Source organism: Oncorhynchus tshawytscha, linkage group LG33, assembly GCF_018296145.1.
Source record: "Oncorhynchus tshawytscha isolate Ot180627B linkage group LG33, Otsh_v2.0, whole genome shotgun sequence".
Classification (NCBI taxonomy): Eukaryota; Metazoa; Chordata; class Actinopteri; order Salmoniformes; family Salmonidae; genus Oncorhynchus; species Oncorhynchus tshawytscha.
Window position 1 is genome coordinate 43,780,360 of NC_056461.1, and position 20,629 is coordinate 43,800,988.

The 20,629-nt window shown below is 44.3% G+C and overlaps 1 protein-coding gene across 1 annotated transcript in view; it reads left to right on the forward strand.

Annotated features, from left to right (window-relative positions):
- Positions 1 to 4,195, forward strand: part of LOC112236472 (large neutral amino acids transporter small subunit 4-like) — a 41,724-nt gene extending 37,529 nt beyond the window's left edge. The window contains exons 10-13 of the mRNA XM_042311494.1: positions 190 to 322; positions 1,327 to 1,453; positions 3,386 to 3,459; positions 3,849 to 4,195. Of these exons, the coding sequence (XP_042167428.1) occupies positions 190 to 322; positions 1,327 to 1,453; positions 3,386 to 3,459; positions 3,849 to 4,134 (620 nt within the window). The 3' untranslated portion in view covers positions 4,135 to 4,195. The remainder of the gene's footprint in view (positions 1 to 189; positions 323 to 1,326; positions 1,454 to 3,385; positions 3,460 to 3,848) is intronic.
- Positions 4,196 to 20,629: the final 16,434 nt, after the last annotated feature.

Consider the following 20,629-nt stretch of genomic DNA (forward strand, 5'->3'; position numbering starts at 1 on the left):
TCCCTCCCTCCTTCTCCCTTCCCTCCCACCTCCCTCCCTCCTCCACACCTCCCATCTCTCCTCCTCCATCCTTCCCTCCCCCCCTCCTCCCTCTCTCACCCCTCCTTCACCCCTCCTCCCCCCCTCCTCCCTCTGCCCTCCGCTCCAATCTCCTCCTCCATCCTCCCCCCTCCCCTCCTCAATATACAGTCAGTCTGTACTCCTCTATCTTCGGCATGCTGCAGCTACTGTGTCTGATGACGACTCCTGTGATTGGTCAGATTATGGACTGGAAGTTGAAGGACTGTGAAGATGGAGAGGAGGAGAAGGAACCAGCCAGCAAGTAAGACACTATGTCATCTATACCCTAACCCCTACACCCCTACACACTAGTCCATAGCCCCCCGAGCCCCTACCTCCCTACGGCTAGCTCCTAGCAAATAAACCCTAACTCCTGGCCCCTCTACTCAAGCCTCTACACCCTAGCCAAGTCAAGTCACTAGCAAGTAGCCCTTACCTTCTATGGTTACGGGTTAGTTCCTAGGGGTTAGGGGTTAGTTCCTAGGGGTTAGGGGTTAGTTCCTAGGGGCTAGGGGTTAGGGGTTAGTTCCTAGGGGCTAGGGGTTAGTTCCTAGGGGTTTGTTCCTAGGGGTTAGTGCCTAGGGGTTAGTGCCAAGGGTTAGTTCCTAGGGGCTAGGGGTTAGTTCCTAGGGGCTAGTTCCTAGGGGTTAGTTCCTAGGGGTTAGTTCCTAGGGGTTAGTTCCTAGTGGTTAGTTCCTAGGGGTTAGTTCCTAGGGGTTAGTTCCTAGGGGTTAGTTCCTAGGGCTATCTGGAGATGAATGTACTGACTATGACTGGTCCACCTAGCTATCTGAAGATGAATGTACTGACTATGACTGGTCCACCTAGCTATATGTAGATGAATGTACTGACTATGGCTGGTCCACCTAGCTATCTGTAAATGAATGTACTGACTATGACTGGTCCACCTAGCTATCTGGAGATGAATGTACTGACTATGACTGGTCCACCTAGCTATCTGGAGATGAATGTACTGACTATGACTGGTCCACCTAGCTATCTGAAGATGAATGTCCTGACTATGACTGGTCCACCTAGCTATCTGGAGATCAATGTACTGACTATGACTGGTCCACCTAGGTATCTGAAGATGAATGTACTGACTATGACTGGTCCACCTAGCTATCTGGAGATGAATGCACTAATGGAAGCTGTTCTGGATAAGGTTAGGTTGGGAATAGGTTCTGACTTCCTCTTGTTTCCCCTCTCATCCCCTCCACCTCCACTCTTATGTCCCCTCTCATATCCCCTCCCTCTCCCCCCCAGGGATCAGACCAAGCGCAGAGACAGACAGATCCAGAAGGTGACCAATGCAATGCGAGCATTCATCCTGACAAATGTCCTATTGGTGGGATTTGGCATCACCTGCCTGGTGCCCAACCTCCCTCTGCAGGTGAGTGCTCCGTCCAACTGTCACGCCTCCTCACCACCTTTTGGCCAATGAGCAGCAGTTTTCCAGGACCAGTGTCAGTGACAGCTGATATAGGAATGAGAAGAGAGCAGTGCTCTGTCTCCTCCTATAGGCCTTACAGTGGAACTACAGCTAGACATGGCCTATTCTCCCTGTAGTGGGCAGTATCAGCTTCTAGACAATACATCCCAGGGCTCTCCAACCCTGTTCCTGGAGATCTACTCTCCTGTAGGTTTTAACTCCAACCCTGTTCCTGGAGAGACCCTCCTGTAGGTTTTAACTCCAACCCTGTTCCTGGAGATCTACCCTCCTGTAGGTTTTCATTCCAACCCTGTTCCTGGAGAGAGACCCTCCTGTAGGTTTTAACTCCAACCCTGTTCCTGGAGAACTACCCTCCTGTAGGTTTTCATTCCAACCCTGTTCCTGGAGAGAGACCCTCCTGTAGGTTTTAACTCCAACCCTGTTCCTGGAGATCTACCCTCCTGTAGGTTTTAACTCCAACCCTGTTCCTGGAGAGAGACCCTCCTGTAGGTTTTAACTCCAACCCTGTTCCTGGAGAACTACCCTCCTGTAGGTTTTCATTCCAACCCTGTTCCTGGAGAGAGACCCTCCTGTAGGTTTTAACTCCAACCCTGTTCCTGGAGATCTACCCTCCTGTAGGTTTTAACTCAAACCCTGTTCCTGGAGAGAGACCCTCCTGTAGGTTTTAACTCCAACCCTGTTCCTGGAGAGATATCCTCCTGTAGGTTTTCATTCCAACCCTAGCATACCTGATTATAATAACTAACTGGTTGATAAGCTGAAGGTTAGTTACATCTAGGGTTGGAGTGAAAACCTACAGGAGGGTCTCTCCAGGAACAGGGTTGGAATGAAAACCTACAGGAGGCACAGGAGGTTGGTGACTCCTTAATTGGGGAGGACGGGCTTAGCGGTATTGGCTGGAGCAGAATAAGTGGATGGGTGTCAGATACATGATGGTTTCCATGGTTTCCATGTGTTCAATACCATTCCATTCGCTCCATTCCATCCATTATTATGAGCCGTCCTCCCCTCAGCAGCCTCCACTGACAGGAGGGTAGCTCTCCAGGAACAGGGTGGGAGAGCCCTGTCCTACACCCTAGCCCCTACACCCTAGCCCCTACACCCTATACCCTACACCCTAGCCCCTACACCCTAGGCCCTATACCCTAGGCCCTATACCCTAGCCCCTATAACCAGCCCCTACACCCTACACCCTAGCCCCTACACCATAGCCCCTACACCCTAGCCCTATACCCTAGCCCCTATACCCTAGCCACTACACCCTAGCCCCTATACACCCGATGACAGGAAGGCCATAAAGATCAACATCACCACCTAGCCCCTAGCCCCTATACCCCTAGCCCCTATACCCTAGCCCCTATACCCTAGCCCCTATAACCTAGCCCCTATACCCTAGCCCCTATAACCCTAGCCCCTATAACCTAGCCCCTATACCCCTAGCCCCTATAACCTAGCCCCTGTAACCTAGCCCCTATAACCTCGAGCCCCTGCACCCTAGCCCCTACACCGTAGCCGTTACACCCTAGCCCCTACACCCTAGCCCCTACACCCTAGCCCCTATACCCTAGCCCCTATACCCCCTAGCCCCTATAACCTCGCCCCTATAACCTAGCCCCTTCACCCTAGCCCCTATACCCTAGCACCTATACCCTAGCCCCTACACCGTAGCCGTTACACCCTAGCCCCTACACCCTAGCCCCTACACCCTATACCCTAGCCCCTACACCCTATACCCTAGCCCCTACACCCTATACCCTATACTCTAGCCCCTACACCCTAGCCCCTACACCCTAGCCCCTACTCTCTGGACACCCCTGTATCCATTCTGGGCACCAGACTGACTGTCGTCAGATTTATTCCTTCTCTCCTCAGATCTTGTCATTTGTCCTCCACACTGTTGTGAGAGGGTTCATCCACTCTGCTACCGGAGGTCTCTATGCTGCTGTGTGAGTACTTCTATAATCCACTCTGCTACCGGAGGTCTCTATGCTGCTGTGTGAGTACTTCTATAATCCACTCTGCTACCGGAGGTCTCTATGCTGCTGTGTGAGTACTTCTATATTCCACTCTGCTACCGGAGGTCTCTATGCTGCTGTGTGAGTACTTCTATATTCCACTCTGCTACCGGAGGTCTCTATGCTGCTGTGTGAGTACTTCTATATTCCACTCTGTTACCGGAGGTCTCTATGCTGCTGTGTGAGTACTTCTATAATGTCACACAGGGTGTGTGTGTGTGTGTGTGTGTGTGTGTGTGTGTGTGTGTGTGTGTGTGTGTGTGTGTGTGTGCGTGTGTGCGTGCGTGCGTATATTGATGTTGTTTTCTGTATCTCTCTAGGTACCCGTCGTCTCAGTTTGGCAGTCTGACGGGGATGCAGTCTCTGGTGTCTGCTCTGTTTGCTCTGTTCCAGCAGCCGCTCTTCATGGCCATGATGGGCCCTCTGAAGGGAGACCCACTCTGGGTGAATGTAGGCCTGTTGGGGGTCAGTATGCTAGGCTTCCTGCTGCCTCTGTACCTGGTGTGTTTCAGACGCACGCTGCACCGACGGATACAGGACAGAGACCAGGACTCCAAGATATACCTCAAGAACCACGGGTCTGGCAAACCTGAAGGCCTCCTCTAGAGTAAGGAGTATGAGGGGGAGGAGAGAGGGAGGAGAGAGGGGAGGAGAGGGTGGAGAGAGGGGAGAGGGAGAGACAGAGACCAGGACTCCAAGATATACCTCAAGATCCACGGGGGAAAGAGAAGGCCTCAAAGAGAGAGAGGAGAGAGGGGGAGAGGAGAGGGGGAGGGGGGGAGAGGGAGGAGGGGGGGGAGAGGGGAAAGAGAGAGGGGGAGGAGAGAGGGGGAGAGGGAGGAAAGGTAGGGGGAGGAGAAGGAGGGGGAGGGGGAGGAGAGGAGGGGGAGGAGAGGGAGAGGGGGGAGGAGAGGGAGAGGTGGGGAGTAGAGGGAGAGGGGAGAAGGAGAGAGAGAGAGAGACTCTATGTCCTTCCTCTCCTCCTCTTCCCTAAGCTCTAGTAGCCAATCACAGCATTTCTCCTTTCAATAAATTTCCTGGCTTTCCAGAAATCCTGGTTGGATGATTCCTCTCCTCTCCTGATGTATTGAACGTTCCCAGAATGTAGTTTTTGTTGTTCAACATGATCTAAGTACTAGTTACAAGACCATGTAGACTATAATACGCTTGTAATAATGATAACACAATCATGATAACAGAACGTACCTTGGGGAAACTGACCCTAGATCTGTACCTAGGGGAAACTGACCCTAGATCTGTACCAAGGGGAAACTGACCCTAGATCTGTACCTAGGGGAAACTGACCCTAGATCTGTACCAAGGGGAAACTGACCCTAGATCTGTACCTAGGGAAACTGACCCTAGATCTGTACCTAGGGAAACTGATCCTAGATCTGTACCTGGGGAAGCTGACCCTAGATCTGTACCTAGGGAAACTGACCCTAGATCTGTACCTAGGGAAACTGACCCTAGATCTGTACCTTGGGGAAACTGACCCTAGATCTGTACCTAGGGAAACTGACCCTAGATCTGTACCTAGGGGAAACTGACCCTAGATCTGTACCTGGGGAAACTGATCCTAGATCTGTACCTAGGGAAACTGACCCTAGATCTGAACCTAGACTGATCCTAGATCTGTACCTAGGGAAACTGATCCTAGATCTGTACCTAGGGGAAACTGATCCTAGATATGTACCTAGGGGAAACTGACCCTAGATCTGTACCTAGGGGAAACTGACCCTAGATCTGTACCTAGGGGAAACTGATCCTAGATCTGTACCTAGGGGAAACTGACCCTAGATCTGTACCTGGGGGAAACTGATCCTAGATCTGTACCTAGGGGAAACTGACCCTAGATCTGAACCTAGACTGATCCTAGATCTGTACCTAGGGGAAACTGACCCTAGATATGTACCTAGGGGAAACTGACCCTAGATCTGTACCTAGGGGAAACTGATCCTAGATCTGTACCTAGGGGAAACTGATCCTAGATCTGTACCTAGGGGAAACTGATCCTAGATCTGTGCCTAGGGGAAACTGACCCTAGATCTGAACCTAGACTGATCCTAGATCTGTACCTAGAGGAATCTGATCCTAGATCTGTACCTAGGGGAAACTGATCCTAGATATGTACCTAGGGGAAACTGACCCTAGATCTGTACCTAGGGAAACTGACCTAGATCTGTACCTAGGGAAACTGACCCTAGATCTGTACCTGGGGAAACTGATCCTAGATCTGTACCTAGGGGAAACTGACCCTAGATCTGAACCTAGACTGATCCTAGATCTGTACCTAGGGGAAACTGATCCTAGATCTGTACCTAGGGAAACTGACCCTAGATATGTACCTAGGGGAAACTGACCCTAGATCTGTACCTAGACTGATCCTAGATCTGTACCTAGGGGAAACTGACCCTAGATCTGTACCTAGGGGAAACTGACCCTAGATCTGTACCTAGGGGAAACTGATCCTAGATCTGTACCTAGGGGAAACTGATCCTAGATCTGTACCTAGAGGAATCTGATCCTAGATCTGTACCTGGAGGAATCTGACCCTAGATCTGTACCTTGGGGAAAGTGCCGAATGGCATCATTTGGTGCCATCTGGTCTAAAGTAGTGCACTATATAGGGAATAGGATGCCATCTGATAGGGGCCAATTGGGACGCAACATGGATTTGAGGGTTTTGTTTGTTGAACAGATAAGTCTCTTCTGTTCTGTCATCCCACTTTTATACTGCTGTCTGGTCATATTGCAGATATATATATAATGTGTGGGTGTTGTTGTAAACATATATATATATATTTATGTGTGGGTGTTGTTGTAAACATATATATATATATATTTATCTGTGGGTGTTGTTGTAAACATATATATATTTATCTGTGGGTGTTGTTGTAAACATATATATATATATATATATATATATATATATATATATATATATATATATTATGTGTGGGTGTTGTTGTAAACATATATATATATATATTTATCTGTGGGTGTTGTTGTAAACATATATATATATATATATATATATATATATTATGTGTGGGTGTTGTTGTAAACATATACAGTGCCTTGCGAATGTATTCGGCCCCCTTGAACTTTGCGACCTTTTGCCACATTTCAGGCTTCAAACATAAAGATATAAAACTGTATTTTTTTGTGAAGAATCAACAACAAGTGGGACACAATCATGAAGTGGAACGACGTTTATTGGATATTTCAAACTTTTTTAACAATTCAAAAACTGAAAAATTGGGTGTGCAAAATGATTCAGCCCCTTTACTTTCAGTGCAGCAAACTCTCTCCAGAAGTTCAGTGAGGATCTCTGAATGATCCAATGTTGACCTGAATGACTAATGATGATAAATACAATCCACTTGTGTGTAATCAAGTCTCCGTATAAATGCACCTGCACTGTGATAGTCTCAGAGGTCCGTTAAAAGCGCAGAGAGCATCATGAAGAACAAGGAACACACCAGGCAGGTCCGAGATACTGTTGTGAAGAAGTTTAAAGCCGGATTTGGATACAAAAAGATTTCCCAAGCTTTAAACATCCCAAGGAGCACTGTGCAAGCGATAATATTGAAATGGAAGGAATATCAGACCACTGCAAATCTACCAAGACCTGGCCGTCCCTCTAAACTTTCAGCTCATACAAGGAGAAGACTGATCAGAGATGCAGCCAAGAGGCCCATGATCACTCTGGATGAACTGCAGAGATCTACAGCTGAGGTGGGAGACTCTGTCCATAGGACAACAATCAGTCGTATATTGCACAAATCTGGCCTTTATGGAAGAGTGGCAAGAAGAAAGCCATTTCTTAAAGATATCCATAAAAAGTGTCGTTTAAAGTTTGCCACAAGCCACCTGGGAGACACACCAAACATGTGGAAGAAGGTGCTCTGGTCAGATGAAACCAATATTGAACTTTTTGGCAACAATGCAAAACGTTATGTTTGGCGTAAAAGCAACACAGCTCATCATCCTGAACACACCATCCCCACTGTCAAACATGGTGGTGGCAGCATCATGGTTTGGGCCTGCTTTTCTTCAGCAGGGACAGGGAAGATGGTTAAAATTGATGGGAAGATGGATGGAGCTAAATACAGGACCATTCTGGAAGAAAACCTGATGGAGTCTGCAAAAGACCTGAGACTGGCACGGAGATTTGTCTTCCAACAAGACAATGATCCAAAACATAAAGCAAAATCTACAATGGAATGGTTCAAAAATAAACATATCCAGGTGTTAGAATGGCCAAGTCAAAGTCCAGACCTGAATCCAATCGAGAATATGTGGAAAGAACTGAAAACTGCTGTTCACAAATGCTCTCCATCCAACCTCACTGAGCTCGAACTGTTTTGCAAGGAGGAATGGGAAAAAATGTCAGTCTCTCGATATGCAAAACTGATAGAGACATACCCCAAGCGACTTACAGCTGTAATCGCAGTAAAAGGTGGCGCTACAAAGTATTAACTTAAGGGGGCTGAATAATTTTGCACGCCCAATTGTTCAGTTTTTGATTTGTTAAAAAAGTTTGAAATATCCAATAAATGTCGTTCCACTTCATGATTGTGTCCCACTTGTTGTTGATTCTTCACAAAAAAATACAGTTTTATATCTTTATGTTTGAAGCCTGAAATGTGGCAAAAGGTCGCAAAGTTCAAGGGGGCCGAATACTTTCGCAAGGCACTGTATATATATATTTATCTGTGGGTGTTGTTGTAAACATATATATATATATATATATATATATATATATATATATATATATATATATATATATATATATATATATATATATATATATATATATGTGTGGGTGTTGTTGTAAACATATATATATATATTATGTGTGGGTGTTGTTGTAAACATATATATATATATATATATATATATATATATATATATATATATATATATATATATATATATTTATCTGTGGGTGTTGTTGTAAACATATATATATATATATATATATAATGTGTGGGTGTTGTTGTAAACATATATATATATATATATTATGTGTGGGTGTTGTTGTAAACATATATATATATATATTTATCTGTGGGTGTTGTAAACATATAGATGGATATTTATCTGTGGGTGTTGTTGTAAATGATAGTCACACAGTTGTTGACAGACATAAAGGTGGTAATTGATGACTTGTGATTTATAATTGTTTAGAATGATGGTATCGGTCTGGAGTACAGGGAGAGGAATTCAGCACTTTAAACCCCTGGCCCCTGACCTCTGGCCCCTGACCTCTGGCCCCCGACCTCTGGCCCCTGACCTCTAGCCTCTGACCTCTAGCCCCTGATTTTTATCCCCTGATCTCTATTCCCTGACCTCTAACCTCTTGACCTCTAGCCCCTGATCTCTAGCCTCTGAACTCTAACCTCTGACTTCTAGTCCCTGACCTCTAGCCTCTGACCTCTAGCCCCTGATCTCTAACGCCTTGACCTCTAGTCCTTGATCTCTAGGCCCTGACCTCTAGCCCCTGACCTCTAGCCTCTGGCCTCTAGCCCCTGACCTCTAGCCCCTGACCCTAGCCCCTGACCCTAGCCTCTGGCCCTAACCCCTGACCCCCCCTGGCCTCTAGCCCCTGACCTCTAGCCTCTGGCCTCTAGCCCCTGACCTCTAGCCCCTGACCTTTAATCCCTGTAAAGCTGTCTACTGAATATCTCCTCAGGTGTTTGTGATTTTATTTTGATGACTAGTGATTTATAATTGTTTAGAATGATGGTATCGGTCTGGAGTACAGGGAGAGGAATTCAGCACTTTAAAACCCTGGCCCCTGACCTCTGGCCCCTGACCTCTGGCCCCCGACCTCTGGCCCCTGACCTCTAGCCTCTGACCTCTAGCCCCTGATTTTTATCCCCCGACCTCTAGTCCCTGACCTCTTGACCTCTAGCCCCTGATCTCTAGCCTCTGAACTCTAACCTCTGACTTCTAGTCCCTGATCTCTAGCCTCTGACCTCTAGCCCCTGACCTCTAGCCCCTGACCTCTAGCCTCTGGCCTCTAGCCCCTGACCCCTAGCCCCTGGCCTCTAGTCCCTGACCTCTAGCCTCTGGACTCTAGCCCCTGACCTCTAGCCCCTGACCTTTAATCCCTGTAAAGCTGTCTACTGAATATCTCCTCAGGTGTTTGTGATTTTATTTTGATGACTAGTGATTTATAATTGTTTAGAATGATGGTATCGGTCTGGAGTACAGGGAGAGGATTTCAGCACTTTAAAACCCTGGCCCCTGACCTCTGGCCCCTGACCTCTGGCCCCTGACCTCTAGCCTCTGACCTCTAGCCCCTGATTTTTATCCCCTGACCTCTAGTCCCTGACCTCTTGACCTCTAGCCCCTGATCTCTAGCCTCTGAACTCTAACCTCTGACTTCTAGTCCCTGATCTCTAGCCTCTGACCTCTAGCCCCTGACCTCTAGCCCCTGACCTCTAGCCTCTGGCCTCTAGCCCCTGACCCCTAGCCCCTGGCCTCTAGCCCCTGACCTCTAGCCCCTGACCTCTAGCCCCTGACCTCTAGCCCCTGACCTTTAGTCCCTGTAAAGCTGTGTACTGAATATCTCCTCAGGTGTTTGTGATTTTATGTTTCTATTTCATGTTATGGTGATTCATTTCTTCAATGTGACCTGATCCTGGTTACGTGTTAGACTTTCCTAAGGAACCATAGTTAATACATGAACACTAACGTTCGAAAGTTTGGTGTCACGTAGAAATGTCCTTGTTTTTTTGTCTATTAAAATAACAGAATTGATCAAATACAGTGTAGACATTGTTAATGTCGTAAATGACTATTGTAGCTGGAAACTTTTTTTAATGGAATATCTATATAGGCCCATTATCAGCAACCATCACTCCTGTGTTCCAGTTGTGGTTGCCAATCCAAGTTTATAATTTTAAAAGGCTAATTGATCATTAGAAAACTCTTTTGCAATTATGTTAGCAGAGCTGAAAACTGTTGTCATGATTAAAGAAAACAATAAAACTGGCCTTCTTTAGACTAGTTGAGTATCTGGAGCATCAGCATTTGTGGGTTCGATTCCAGGATGCTGGCCTTCTAGACAGAGTTGCAAAGAAAAGCCTCATCTCAGAATGACCAATAAAAATAAAATATTAAGATGTGCAAAAGAACACAGACACTGGACAGAGGAACTCTATTTAATGAACCTGTCAGTTGTGTACTTGTGAGGCGTCTGTTTCTCAAACTAGACACACTAATGTACTTGTCTCGCTCAGTTATGCACCGGTGTTAAGCTGAGCGACACGGTGGAACCTAAGAGCAGACTCAGATGAGGAAACAGGGATGAATTAACCAAAAGATTTATTGTTACACGGGGAGATATGGAGTGCAGATCCGGGGAAGCTCAGATGAGTTGCAGAAAAACTTGATGTGGAGACTGAGGTTGAGTTGTCTGAGTAGAACAGGGTAAACAGGTCCTGAGGGGAATCCAAGGTAGTGGTGAGATGTGGAGACTGAGGTTGAGTTGGCTGATTAGAACAGGGTAAACAGGTCCTGAGGGGAATCCAAGGTAGTGGTGGTGAGATGTGGAACACGAGACAGGAGCCAGAGACAGAGTGGTAACAGCAATGAGAGGATAAACGGTGTCAGGCAGGGAAACAGGCACAGCAGAGTAACAGGATCTTGAAAAATCATAAATGGCTAAAATCATGAACTGGCTGAGCAGAGATGGAAGTGGCAGGACTGAGTATTTGTAGAGGTCTTGATTATGGAACAAGTTGCAGCTGGTAGGGATCTGCTCTGACTCCAGCACACCTGTCTCCAACCACACAATCACACAGAGAGGGAGAGGGAGTAACCGGATGAACACCAGAGGGCGTAGCAGGAGCAGATGTGACAACCGGGGCCTCCCACTCCTCTTTCTATTCTGGCTAGGGCCAATTTGCGCTGTTCTGTGAAGGGAATAGTACACAACGTTGTACGAGATCTTACGTTTTTTTGGCAATTTCTCGCTTTGAATAGCTTTCTTTTCTCAGAACAAGAATAGACTGATGAGTTTCAGAAGAAAAGTCTTTGTTTCTGGCCATTTTGAGCCTGTATTCGAACCTACAAATGCTGATGCTCCAGATACTCAACTAGTCTAAAGGAGGCCAGTTTTATTGCTTCTTTAATCAGGACAACAGTTTTCAGCTGTGCTAACATAATTGCAAAAGGATTTTCTAATGATAAATTAGCCTTTTAAAGTTATAAACTTGGATTACTTAACACAACGTGCCATTGGAACACATGTGAGTGATTGTTGCTGATAATGGGCCTCTGTACTCCTATGTAGATGTTCCATTAAAAAAATAATCAGTTTCCAGCTACAATAGTCCTTTACAACATTAACAATGTCTACACTGTATTTCTGATCAATTCTATGTTATTTTAATGGACAAAAAAAATGTGCTTTTCGTTCAAAAAACAAGGACATTTCTACGTGACCACAAACTGTTGAATGGTCGCGTATGTTCTCCCTGTCTAGATTTTAAAGTAGCCATTTCCTGCAGTCAAATGACCCAGTAGCCTCATGGGTGGAATGTTAGTTTTTTGTCATAAATGCATAATTAATAAACATAAAAAATTAAAATAATTGAATGCTGAAAATCTGGTGTTTCTATGTCAAACCGTTTTGTTATATTTCAGTCTTCTGTGATATATTGGGATTCTGGGATATATAAGTGTAATATTGAGATGCAACCTCGAAATTTAAAACATTTCAACTCTATATCTAACATGGTACAGGTGTCTTCTTGTTGTTTCAGCCCATAATCATGTATGTGAGGTGTATACTTTGGTTTCAATGTCGATTTGTTAAAGAATATCTGATTTTGACCCTGATTTTAGCCCACTGTATGTGCCATCATAGATTTGGGTAATGATGATGATTTATGTCAACCTACGACCAATGTTGTTATTCTGTTGAGGCAAACAGGGTAAACAGGTCCTGAGGGGAATCCAAGGCACTGTAGAGATAGACGCTGCTGGAATAAAGTCATTGGTTTAAATGTTTGTAAATGTCTTCAAGTTTTCAAGTTTTTGTCACGTGCACTTTTCCTGCTCTTTCCCAACAATGCAGTAATCAATATCAGTAGTACTATACAAATATGATAAAACTATACATATTTTATAATACTAGTGATAATATATCAATATATAATAAAACTATAAAATTTATCTTTCATATGAATCAAATCAAATTGTATTCATCGCATGCTTTGTTTACAACAGGTGTCAACAGTGAAAGTATTACTTATTGGTCCTTCCCTACAATGCAGAGAGAAAGAAAATAGTGAATTAATAGCAAAGTAAAACTTAATAATAAATAAACAATGAGTAACCATAACTTGGATAATATACAAGGGGTAGCAGTATGGAGTGGAAGTGCAGGGGGTGCTGGGTAATAACATGGCTATATACACTGGGTACCAGTACTGAGTCGATGTGGAGGGGGTACAAGGTAATAACATGGCTATATACACAGGGTACCAGTACTGAGTCGATGTGCAGGGGGTACAAGGTAATAACATGGCTATACACAGGGTACCAGTACTGAGTCGATGTGCAGGGGGTACAAGGTAATAACATGGCTATACACAGGGTACCAGTACTAGTCGATGTGCAGGGGTACAAGGTAATAACATGTCTATACACAGGGCACCAGTACTGAGTCGATGTGCAGGGGTGCTGGGTAATAACATGGCTATACACAGGGTACCAGTACTGAGTCGATGTGCAGGGGTACGAGGTAATAACATGGCTATATACACTGGGTACCAGTACTGAGTCGATGTGCAGGGGTACGAGGTAATAACATGGCTATACACAGGGTACAACCAGTACTGAGTCTATGTGCAGGGGGTACAAGGTAATAACATGGCTATACACAGGGTACCAGTACTGAGTCGATGTGCAGGGGGTTCTGGATAATAACATGGCTATATACACAGAGTGCCAGTACTGAGTCAATGTGCAGGGGGTGCTGGGTAATAACATGGTGCCAGTACTGAGTCGATGTGCAGGGGGTGCTGGGTAATAACATGGCTATATACACAGGGTACCAGTACTGAGTCGATGTCCAGGGGGTGCTGGGTAATAACATGGCTATATACACAGGGTATCAGTACTGAGGCGATGTGCAGGGGTGCTGGGTAATAACATGGCTATATACACAGGGTACCAGTACTGAGTCAATGTGCAGGGGGTACAAGGTAATAACATGGCTATACACAGGGCACCAGTACTGAGTCGATGTGCAGGGGTGCTGGGTAATAACATGGCTATATACAATGGGTACCAGTACTGAGTCGATGTGCAGGGGTACAAGGTAATAACATGTCTATACACAGGGGTGCTGGGTAATAACATGGTACCAGTACTGAGTCGATGTGCAGGGGTGCTGGGTAATAACATGGCTATATACACAGGGTACCAGTACTGAGTCGATGTGCAGGGGGTGCTGGGTAATAACAGGGTACCAGTACTGAGTCGATGTGCAGGGGTACGAGGTAATAACATGGCTATACACAGGGGGTGCTGGGTAATAACAGGGTACCAGTACTGAGTCGATGTGCAGGGGTACGAGGTAATAACATGTCTATACACAGGGGTTGCTGGGTAATAACAGGGTACCAGTACTGAGTCGATGTGCAGGGGTACGAGGTAATAACATGTCTATACACAGGGGGTGCTGGGTAATAACAGGGTACCAGTACTGAGTCGATGTGCAGGGGTGCTGGGTAATAACAGGGTACCAGTACTGAGTCGATGTGCAGGGGTACGAGGTAATAACATGTCTATACACAGGGGTGCTGGGTAATAACAGGGTACCAGTACTGAGTCGATGTGCAGGGGTGCTGGGTAATAACAGGGTACCAGTACTGAGTCGATGTGCAGGGGTGCTGGGTAATAACAGGGTACCAGTACTGAGTCGATGTGCAGGGGGTACGAGGTAATAACATGTCTATACACAGGGGGTGCTGGGTAATAACAGGGTACCAGTACTGAGTCAATGTGCAGGGGTGCTGGGTAATAACAGGGTACCAGTACTGAGTCGATGCGCATGGGGGTGCTGGGTAATAACATGGCTATACACAGGGCACCAGTACTGAGTCGATGTGCAGGGGGTACAAGGTAATAACATGGCTATACACAGGGTACCAGTACTGAGTCGATGTGCAGGGGTGCTGGGTAATAACATGGCTATACACAGGGTACCAGTACTGAGTCGATGTGCAGGGGGTACAAGGTAATAACATGGCTATACACAGGGTACCAGTACTGAGTCGATGTGCAGGGGGTGCTGGGTAATAACAGGGTACCAGTACTGAGTCGATGTGCAGGGGTACGAGGTAATTGAGGTAGATAACTAGGAATAAAGTAACAGATAGTAAATAGTAGCAGCAGTATTTGATGAGTCAAAAAACTTAGTGCAAAAAGGATCAATGCAGATAGTCTGAGTAGCGATTGGTTAACTATTTCACTCATTCATATCTCTTTATATCATATGAAGAGTTTAGTAACATTGTCAATTAGAATGTGTTCTTTAACTGACTTATTTTATTGCTTAAATCAAATAAAATAGTTCATCCATCTCTCTTTAATCCATCTCTCTTTAATCCATATCTCTTTAATCCATCTCTCTTTAATCCATATCTCTTTAATCCATCTCTCTTTAATCCATATCTCTTTATTTCATATCTCTTTAATCCATATCTCTTTATTTCATATCTCTTTAATCCATATCTCTTATTTCATATCTCTTTAATCTATATCTCTCTTTAATCCATATCTCTTTATTTCATATCTCTTTAATCCATATCTCTTTATTTCATATCTCTTTATTTCATCTCTTTATTTCATCTCTTTAATTCATCTCTTTATTTCATATCTCTTTATTTCACATCTCTTTAATCCATATCTCTTATTTCATATCTCTTTAATCTATATCTCTCTTTAATCCATATCTCTTTATTTCATATCTCTTTAATCCATATCTCTTTATTTCATATCTCTTTATTTCATATCTCTTTATTTCATATCTCTTTATTTCATCTCTTGTATCCATATCTCTTTATTTCATATCTCTTTATTTCATCTCTCTTTATTTCATATCTCTTTATTTCATCTCTTGTATCCATATCTCTTTATTTCATATCTCTTTTATCCATATCTCTTTATTTCATATCTCTTTATTTCATATCTCTTTTATCCATATCTCTTTATTTCATATCTCTTTATTTCATATCTCTTTATTTCATATCTCTTTATTTCATATCTCTTTAATTCATATCTCTTTAATCCATATCTCTTTATTTCATATCTCTTTAATTCATATCTCTTTAATCCATATCTCTTTATTTCATATCTCTTTTATCCATATCTCTTATTTCATATCTCTTTAATCTATATCTCTCTTTAATCCATATCTCTTTATTTCATATCTCTTTAATCCATATCTCTTTATTTCATATCTCTTTATTTCATATCTCTTTATTTCATCTCTTGTATCCATATCTCTTTATTTCATATCTCTTTATTTCATATCTCTTTATTTCATCTCTTGTATCCATATCTCTTTATTTCATATCTCTTTATTTCATATCTCTTTATTTCATATCTCTTTATTTCATCTCTTGTATCCATATCTCTTTATTTCATATCTCTTTATTTCATCTCTCTTTATTTCATATCTCTTTATTTCATCTCTTGTATCCATATCTCTTTATTTCATATCTCTTTTATCCATATCTCTTTATTTCATATCTCTTTATTTCATATCTCTTTATTTCATATCTCTTTAATTCATATCTCTTTAATCCATATCTCTTTATTTCATATCTCTTTTATCCATATCTCTTTATTTCATATAAAGAGTTCACAGGAGGTTGGTGGCACCATAATTGGGGAGGACATGCTTGTGGTAATGGCTGGAGTGCTTGTGGTAATGGCTGGAGTGCTTGTGGTAATGGCTGGAGTGCTTGTGGTAATGGCTGGAGTGCTTGTGGTAATGGCTGGAGTGCTTGTGGTAATGGCTGGAGTGCTTGTGGTAATGGCTGGAGTGCTTGTGGTAATGGCTGGAGTGGTATCGGTAGAATGGTTTCAAATTACATCAAACACGTGGTTTCCATGGTTTCCATGTATTTGATGCCATTCCATTTGCTCCATTCCAGCCACTATTATGAGCCGTCCTCCCTTCAGCAGCCTCCACTGGAAGAGTTCAGTGTCCATATCTCTGTATATCATATGAAGAGTTCAGTGTCTACTTTCTCTTTCTCTCTGTCTCTCTCTGTCTCTCTGTCTCTCTCTACCTACTTTCTCTCTCTCTACTTTCTCTGTCTCTGTCAATTCAATTTATTGGCATGGGAAACATGTCAACATTGTCAAAGCAAGTGAAATAAACAATAAAAATTAACAGTAAACATTACGCTCACAGAAGTTCCAAAAGAATAAAGACATTACAAATATTATGTATGTACAGTTGAAGTCAGAAGTTTACATTCACTAAGTTGACTGTGCCTTTCAGCAGCTTGGAAAATTCCAGAAAATGATGTAATGGCTTTAGAAGCTTCTGATAGGCTAATTGAGTCCATTTAAGTTAATTGTAGGTGTATCTGTGGATGTATTTCAAGGCCTACCTTCAAACTCAGTGCCTTTTTGCTTGACATCATGGGAAAATCAAAAGAAATCAGCCAAGACCTCAGAAAAAATTGTAGACCTCCACAAGTCTGGTTCATCCTTGGGAGCAATTTCCAAATGCCTCAAGGTGCCACGTTCATCTGTACAAACAATAGTACGCAAGTATAAACACCATGGGGCCGTTCAGGAGGAGACGCGCTCTGTCTCCTAGAGATGAACGTACTTTGGTGTGAAAAGTGCAAATCAATCCCAGAACAACAGCAAAGGACATTGTGAAGATGCTGGAGGAAACAGGTACAAAAGTATCTATATCCACAGTAAAACGAGTCCTATATCGACATGACCTGATAGGCCACTCAGCAAGGAAGAAGCCACTGCTCCAAAACCGCCATAAAAAAGCCAGACTACGGTTTGCAACTGCACATGGGGACAAAGATTGTACTTTTTGGAGAAATGTCCTCTGGTCTGAGAGAACAAAAATAGGATGCCTGGCCATTCTTTAAAAGTAACTTCCTCACCATTTTAGATAAGCATGCTCCGTTCAAAAAATGCAGAACTAAGAACAGATATAGCCCTTTGTTCACTCCAGACCTGACTGCCTTCGACCAGCACAAAAATATCCTGTGGCGGACTGCAATAGCATCGAATAGTCCCCGTGATATGCAACTGTTCAGGGAAGTCAGAAACCAATACACGCAGTCAGTCAGGAAAGCTAAGGCCAGCTTCTTCAGGCAGAAGTTTGCATCCTGTAGCTCCAACTCCAAAAAGTTCTGGGACACTGTGAAGTCCATGGAGAACAAGAGCACCTCCTCCCAGCTGCCCACTGCACTGAGGCTAGGTAACACGGTCACCACCGATAAATCCATGATTATCGAAAACTTCAACAAGCATTTCTCAACAGCTGGCCATGCCTTCCGCCTGGCTACTCCAACCTCGGTCAACAGCTCCGCCCCCCCCGCAGCTACTCGCCCAAGCCTCTCCAGGTTCTCCTTTACCCAAATCCAGATAGCAGATGTTCTGAAAAGAGCTGCAAAACCTGGACCCGTACAAATCAGCTGGGCTTGACAATCTGGACCCTCTATTTCTGAAACTATCCGTTGTCGCAACCCCTATTACCAGCCTTTTCAACCTCTCTTTCATATCGTCTGAGATCCCTAAGGATTGGAAAGCTGCCGCAGTCATCCCTCTCTTCAAAGGGGGAGACACCCTGGACCCAAACTGTTACAGACCTATATCCATCCTGCCCTGCCTATCTAAGGTCTTCAAAAGCCAAGTCAACAAACAGGTCACTGACCATCTCGAATCCCACCGTACCTTCTCCGCTGTGCAATCTGGTTTCCGAGCCGGTCACGGGTGCACCTCAGCCATGCTCAAGGTACTAAACGATATCATAACCGCCATCGATAAAAGACAGTGCTGTGCAGCCGTCTTCATCGACCTTGCCAAGGCTTTCGACTCTGTCAATCACCATATTCTTATCGGCAGACTCAGTAGCCTCGGTTTTTCGGATGACTGCCTTGCCTGGTTCACCAATTACTTTGCAGACAGAGTTCAGTGTGTCAAATCGGAGGGCATGATGTCCGGTCCTCTGGCAGTCTCTATGGGGGTGCCACAGGGTTCAATCCTCGGGCGACTCTTTTCTCTGTATATATCAATGATGTTGCTCTTGCTGCGGGCGATTCCCTGATCCACCTCTACCCAGACGACACCATTCTATATACTTCCGGCCCGTCCTTGGACACTGTGCTATCTAACCTCCAAACGAGCTTCAATGCCATGCAAACTCCCTTCCGTGGCCTCCAACTGCTCTTAAACGCTAGTAAAACCAAATGCATGCTTTTCAACCGTACCCTGCCTGCACCCGCACGTCTGACCTGCATCACCACCCTGGATGGTTCCGACCTTGAATATGTGGACATCTATAAGTACCTAGCTGTCTGACTAGACTGTAAACTCTCCTTCCAGACTCATATCAAACATCTCCAATCGAAAATCAAATCAAGAGTCGGCTTTCTATTCCGCAACAAAGCCTCCTTCACTCACGCCGCCAAACTTACCCTAGTAAAACTGACTATCCTACCGATCCTCGACTTCGGCGATGTCATCTACAAAATTGCTTCCAACACTCTACTCAGCAAACTGGATGCAGTTTATCACAGTGCCATCCGTTTTGTCACAAAAGCACCTTATACCACCCACCACTGCGACTTGTATGCTCTAGTCGGCTGGCCCTCGCTACATTTTCGTCGCCAGACCCACTGGCTCCAGGTCATCTACAAGTCCATGCTAGGTAAAGCTCCGCCTTATCTCAGTTCACTGGTCACGATGGCAACACCCATCCGTAGCATGCGCTCCAGCAGGTGTATGTCACTGATCATCCCTAAAGCCAACACCTCATTTGGCCGCCTTTCGTTCCAGTTCTCTGCTGCCTGTGACTGGAACGAATTGCAAAAATCACTGAAGTTGGAGACTTTTATCTCCTTCACCAACTTCAAACATCTGCTATCTGAGCAGCTAACCGATCGCTGCAGCTGTACATAGTCTATCGGTAAATAGCCCACCCATTTTTACCTACCTCATCCCCATACTGTTTTGATTTATTTACTTTTCTGCTCTTTTGCACACCAATATCTCTACCTGTACATGACCATCTGATCATTTATCACTCAAGTGTTAATCTGCAAAATTGTAATTATTCGCCTACCTCCTCATGCCTTTTGCACACAATGTATATAGACTCCCCTTTTTTTCTACTGTGTTATTGACCTGTTAATTGTTTACTCCATGTGTAACTCTGTGTTGTCTGTTCACACTGCTATGCTTTATCTTGGCCAGGTCGCAGTTGCAAATGAGAACTTGTTCTCAACTAGCCTACCTGGTTAAATAAAGGTGAAATAAAATAAAAATAAATAAAAAAGTGTTTGGCCATAATGACCATCGTTATGTTTGGAGGAAAAAGGGGGACGCTTGCAAGCCGAAGAACACCATCCCAACCGTGAAGCATGGGGGGTGACAGAACCATGTTGTGGGGGTGCTTTGCTGCAGGAGGGACTGGTGCACTTCACAAAATAGATGGCATTATGAGGCAGGAAAATGATGTGGATATATTGAAGCAACATCTCAAGACATCAGTCAGGAAGTTAAGGCTTGGTTGCAAATGGGTCTTCCAAATGGACAATGACCCCAAGCATACTTCCAAAGTTGTGGCAAAATGGCTTAAGGACAACAATGTCAAGGTATTGGAGTGGCCATCACAAATCCCTGACCTCAATCCTTTCGAAAATTTGTGGGCAGAACTGAAAAAGAATGTGCGAGCAAGGAGGCCTACAAACCTGACTCAGTTACACCAGCTCTGTCAGGAGGAATGGGCCAAAATTCACCCAAATTATTGTGGGAAGCTTGTGGGTAGCTAACTGAAACGTATGATCCAAGTTAAACAATTTAA